The sequence below is a fragment of the Anguilla anguilla genome, chromosome 11 (assembly GCF_013347855.1).
Source record: "Anguilla anguilla isolate fAngAng1 chromosome 11, fAngAng1.pri, whole genome shotgun sequence".
Lineage (NCBI taxonomy): Eukaryota > Metazoa > Chordata > Actinopteri > Anguilliformes > Anguillidae > Anguilla > Anguilla anguilla.
This window is the reverse complement of record NC_049211.1, coordinates 32,872,494-32,878,777: the sequence shown is the minus strand read 5'-3', so window position 1 is coordinate 32,878,777 and position 6,284 is coordinate 32,872,494. Positions and strand designations below refer to the sequence as shown.

The 6,284-nt window shown below is 41.3% G+C and overlaps 1 protein-coding gene across 1 annotated transcript in view; it reads left to right on the top strand.

Moving 5' to 3' along the window:
* The first annotated feature begins 3,775 nt into the window (after positions 1 to 3,775).
* LOC118207454 (alpha-1-syntrophin-like) overlaps positions 3,776 to 6,284 on the top strand; it is a 39,099-nt gene continuing 36,590 nt past the window's right edge. Inside the window, exons 1-2 of the mRNA XM_035381064.1 lie at positions 3,776 to 3,795; positions 4,486 to 4,824. Coding sequence (XP_035236955.1) covers positions 4,533 to 4,824 — 292 coding nt within the window. The 5' untranslated portion in view covers positions 3,776 to 3,795; positions 4,486 to 4,532. The remainder of the gene's footprint in view (positions 3,796 to 4,485; positions 4,825 to 6,284) is intronic.

The window sequence follows — 6,284 nt, the reverse complement described above, 5'->3', positions numbered from 1 at the left end:
CCAGGGGGCACCAAGAGTCTGGTCAGTCCAATCAAGTACCTTGTTCCAGACAAGGTGCTTACTTTCACCCACATCCATTTGTATTATCAGAGCCATGCATGTTCAACACACTTTCGGTGTGGTTCTGTGGAGGGGGGCATATAATATAAAAATAGATAATAGAACAGGATTCAGGATTATTTAGGGTCTGGATAGATGAGGCTTCATATTATCTGACCCTCAAGTCAATGGCTGCCCTCGAATTCTAAACGGTCTCTGAAAAATACTAAAGCCACACCTTTCCTCCTGTCCTTCACCTGATCTAGAGAGAATGGACAGGCAAAGTCAATATGGCAGAACCCCCCCCCCCCCCCCCCCCCCCCCAGTCAATCAGTAGTGTGGAGCAACTGAGGAAAAGACGGAGGGGGGGGGGGGGAGTGCGCTACAGACTTTGAAAAAGGCTCATTATCACCCAAGCTGTGTTCATTAGCCCCACGCCCTGAGGGAGTTCTCTGAAGCCACGCCAGTCCCATCGGACCCCGGCCCTCTCCTTTCAACTACTAACGAACACGTCATATGAACCCCAAATGAACCCCAACTCACCCTCTCCCTCAACAAGGGTGGAATACAGCAAAAAAAGAGAGAGCACAACATTTCACTCACTGGCTGCACCTATATCTCCACCCACTGCCATGGCTCTGGCTTTAAGATAAGGAATGAACCTGGTTGAAGAGGAATGCTGATTAACATTAATGTACTTTCTCCTTCCCCTTGATCCGAAAGTAATTACAATCATTCTGGATGTGAGAGTTTTGAACTTATGAACCTCGAAAACACAGCATCCAAACATGAGCTATGATTGGCGAATATCGTAATTACTTAATGTAAAATATCCTAAAAGGATGTACTCTTTGTGAAATAGGATACAATTTGAGATTGTGCCGAGTAAAAACATTCAGTGCTGAATCAACTCTGATAGAGAACATGTGAGTTTTTCTCTTGGACTCATGTGAACACTTTTAAACATAAATATATGTTGAGCATTTTGCTGTGTGGGGATGGAGATTTTCAACAAGGCCAACCCGTTGAACCCCCTGGATTATCCCTATATGGTGGCATCATAAATGTAGTATTGCAGTAAAACATAATGGCAGAAAAGCGAGTAAAGAAGAATTCTCTGCATGCTAGATTGACGTCATGCTAGATTGAAATCCTGTTGATGGAGGTGTATGCAAGAACACCACCATTGTTTGACCCATCAGCAGTACTGTGTCCAGCGAAACTAAATATGTTGCTTGGCAAGCTGTGACAGGATGGCTCTAAACGGTATCAGACATTCATGTGCAAGAAAATCTGCCTGGTCCAAAAAAAAACGCGCTCACGGTGTGTTGCTCGGTTCGCGGGGATTGTAATTTCGATTTGAATTTTGGCTGGGTTTTCGCTCGCTTGATAATGCAAACGGAAGCAATGCGATTGCATTTGATTTATGTCAGGCTTGTTCCACAAAAACATAAAAATGAAATGATGAATGGCCAATTGAAATATCATTTCATTTTTGCCATGGATAATGCGGTTACAATTTCAAGTGTGGTTTTTCACTTTCATTTAAATTATGACAGCGCTGTGTCGTAGAGAGCGTGAAAAAATTGAATATGAAATGGACTTTACATTTACATTTTAAAATTGTCAGATGAAGTGCATACATTAACTTGAAAATGGGAAAACTCAAAGTGGGCTTTGCAATTTCATTGGAATTATGTAATGGTCTTTGCGCACATCGAAACGGAATGTACGCACCGATTGGCATTTTCATTTGCATTTTGGCGCGGATATGCATACTACAGTAAGTATAGCAACTCAGTATGGGAGTATAAAAATAAATAAATAAAAAAACAATGTGCTATTTTGCGGTTATATGTTTACAGAATGCGGTCTAAAGAAAAAACGCCAGGGCTGGTACTCAACGAGATCATGGAGAGAGCTTCAGTTTTGGAGATTAGGGACACTAGATCGTGTTAAAAACCATCAGCATGTAGTTTCTATTTGGGGAGACCTTAAGCATTTTAAATTGTATTTAATATGTATTAAAGAATATCATGTGTTTAATGTAACATTTGATTGCATTGACATAGCCTCATCTTCTGGATGCATCAAGTGATTAATGGGAAAGAGACAGCCACTTGTTCACAGGCATTTAAATATAAGCACACACCAGATCGGTATTTATGGTAGGCTGTTTGCTTTGTAAAAGCTTACCTGGTGTTCAGAAACAAACAAAATGAGCTTTCTTCATCGATTTGAAGGTTACCACAACTCACTTCACAGTAAATTATGAAGTTGCTTGCGCATCAGTGTTTGGATGTAATCTGAGGATTTCCTCGATTAACATTAGTATGTGCAGAAAAAAAACCTCCATATGCTCATTATTAGGGCGTTTTCATTTACTAGCACAATTATTCCACCCCCCTGTTACAATTATACCGACTAGGCCACATGAATGTAACAGACCGCATGTACTTTAATTTAAATTTTATCCGACTTGATAAAGTTATGAACGTAATTTAAATGGCTAATGACTACCGAAGTAAAATTTCATAGTGCTAGGCTAAATATTTTCAGAGTAAATGATCAAAATCCAAAAACTAACATTTATATAGTGACTCTTCCCTATGAAGCCACCATAGAAGGATAACTGAGGGGGTTCGCTGGGTGGAGTCTTACGTGTGCACACTTTTAGGGGATATTTGTGATTTATAAGTGAAACATGTGTATGTGTGATTTATGAAACATTTTTCATTCGTACGCACATTTGATAAATTATGCATACACTACACACGGTGTAGTAACTGGTCCTATGATAAAATTTAGGATGTAATCCATGCAATTCTATGCATGAGACCCCTGGATCAGGTTAAATATGTCCAAACATCATGCTCTGAAATGGGCTTTAGAGAGGGCTAAGACACCGCCTAATGATAAGCTAAACCAACCAATCAACCTTTTCCACTTTGGATGGGAATCAGATGCCGTCTATTGTGTGAGGATTGAGGGTTGTAAGTAGGAACGTGCTGATAATTTTGAGTGTGTTTTGGAACTGCTTGGAACTGCTGTTTGCTAAGTAACTACTACCCAGTAAGCACAGATGGTCACTGCGACATCTGCATGATGTAATCAAATTAATCGGTAGGACACAGTGTTTAGAGCATTTGATCACTGGCCCTACATCCCTGCGACATCGCAGTTCGATTGATTTGTATTTAGAGACACATCGCTTTAGTTTGTGCAGTTGCTTTTACTAACACATCTTTCTAATTCATACAGTAGCTATTTCTGCACTACTCGGAGGTCGGCCTGAGGTTGAAGACGGAGGAGACTTCTTTGATTGTAAACGCAGGACCACAAGGCAAAAAAAATCCTGCATAGTATACCTTTAAGCCTACATAGTCAACAGGTCTAGCCTACTATGTAGGCTTAAAGGTATAAATAAACAATTATTTTTTTAATATATTAATGTGTAACAAAGTTTTATTTGAAGCATCTTTGAAAGAGACTGGCAAAGATGTTTGCAGATCAGAGAAGCCAGCTGCAAGCCAGCTAGGGGGAACTGAAACCTGACATCCTAGTATTTTGAATAAAAATTTGTCATTAGATTTTGTATTCAACTGTCTTTACTGGTAGAGGTCAAAGAAAACATGTGTCTGAACATGTACACTGCTTTTAAAACGGAAGGCTAATAAATCATATATTGTGTCTTTTTGTTTACTTTACGGAGGTGCAACTGACCCCACACACAGGCACAACCGACCCCGAGGACGGGTAAGCTATTCCTATGAACTCATTCAGTTTGAAGCCAGCATTTGACTTTCACTTCAGCGATTGATTTAAATGAACATAACCAAAAGTTAATAAGAAGTGCTTAAGTTGTTAATTTGAAAATGCTGTCCTTCATGAGCAAGCGGTCTCTTAACAGTCGCGTAAAATAAGAAATAAGGCACAACCGACACTCGGTCTCCCCTATGTAGGGATCATCTGTCTGTGGTTTCCAAAATTAAGCGAATCCAACTCATTTAGAACGGAGTTCTACTCATTGTAGAAAATGTGTGAATCCAGAGCAGACTGGCTGCTGAGTAGGCTAATAGGCCTATATCATACGTTTATTAAGGTTGGATTTATTACAATAAGCCTACGCGTTAAACACGACATAGGCTACCGCAGGCTACAAACGTATTTTTTTCATTTTAAATAGGCCTGTGTCCAGATAAGTTTCCGCAACAATTAACCACGTCTCCTGTCAGCAGTATTCGAATTTTATGGATCTCCATCCATTGCCTACCTCTCGGAAAACAAGTTGTGTTAGTTTGCCAGCTAATTATTTCTAGAGAAGTGTGAAAAGAAGACGCTTCTAACCACACATTGCTACGTGCGACCGAGAGGCAGCGAAAGGGAGGATCCGGCGTGTCTCTGGTGGTAGCCTATCTCAGTTTTCCCACCCTCATCTGTGTGTAGGACTGCCAACCCGTACAGAGTGCAGACATCCCAGGAATGCGTTGAACATGGCTGCCGGGATGAAAGCGCAGAAAAGTGGACTGCTGGAGCTCCGAGTCTCCGCGGATCGCTGGGTCCGTATGCTGGCTTGTCTCACCGAGGAAACCTTGACGGTCAGCCCCAGCGACAGCTCATCGGAAGCCGTTAAACCAAACCAGAGTCCGAGTCCTGCCGGAGCAGTGAACGGGGACCCTTCCAACCTCGGATCTAGTTCTCCGGTCCCAGAATCTATAACAAACGTCAAGCGCACTGTGCGAGTTACTAAGCAAGACGTTGGAGGACTCGGAATTAGCATTAAAGGTGAGTAGCAAACAAGGAAACCACAAACGTGAATTTGTTACGAAATCTGTTCGTCTTAAATGTCTGCCGCTTTATGTGGCACTTTCAAATTAACCTACACAAAGTTATAAATATCCACAAATTAAGGAGACCGCTTCAAAAACACGCTGTAACATAACAATATAACTAGAACTGTAAACTCTCCTTGTGCATGCCTCAAATGAAGAAATCCTGACGGATAAGGATAAAACCAGTTAATTTAGGCAAGCTTCTGACTTTGTGAACTCCGCCCATGTGTTTAGGAAGCCAAATGTCAAATCACATTATAACCCACGACTGTTGATCATGCGATAGGCTACACAAAAGTTATATTTTCTTAATAACCATTTAACAATCAACTTCGAAATCAAACAAGTTGCTTTGCTTTACAGTTTGGCTGTCATATAGGCATAGACTTCTCGTTTATTTCGTATGCTACATTTTTAGCGGGTAGGCTATTTTTTTAATATATATATATAGCTTATATCTGTGCTATCAGTTATTAAATGGCATTTTTGCCCGTCATGCAAAAAGTCCAGTGTTCTCACGAGGAAAACAAGCAAACATTTTTTTCATCAGAAAAAATCTATTATTTTAAGGGTGCTGAATGTAATGGGGGGCCGGGAGTAGGCTACGGAGATAAAAAGGCTATTTTAGGGTGGATATATCTACTGTAAAAGGAACAGTTGTTCTTTCTGCGACTCATCCTACTGTGGATTTAAGTACTTAATCCAAAAATAAAAAGCACAGTAGTGTGCTGATGCCTAGACGCCACGCGCTGCGTTATCGGTTTGCTGAAGGGACACCCGAAGGGCCTAAACATACCCTACATAAATACGCGGACGCAGACACCTCGAGGTAAGCAAAGTCGATTTCATGCCTCCGTTGCGTTCTACAATGTTTCACCTGCAATTTTTAATGCAACGCAAGCGCGAGCTGAAGTGTCAACTGTCGCGGTGAGGGGCGCTACAGCAGGCTACAACAGAATGAAGCTGACTTCGATTTGGTGCCAAAGGCATTTCCCTTAAAGGGAAGATATGCCACTCAGAATAACCGAGAGGAGGCGTCCTGGGCTAAGTGTGTACGTTTATTTGTTAAATGTATTTTTGACATGATATACAGGAACTGGAGACAGATTCAGCTTACGTAGAGGCTGCCATGTTTGACTACGGGTCTTTTTGGCACCAGAGCATGGGCAATGGGTACTTCAAAGTTAAGGATCACGGTAAAGACAGAACAGAGCAATGACCTGTACCGCTGAGTGAGCATGGCAAGCTCACGCTTTTGAGCCAAAGCTCAGTTTCAAAGCTTTGTCTGTCGCTGGGTATGCTAGTCAAGAAGTGTTATGCACTTCATCAGCTATTCTGGGTTATTGTAGCTAGCTAGCTACAGTACTGTTTTAAAGAAGATAGACAACTGACTTCCAAAATAGACATCTGGTC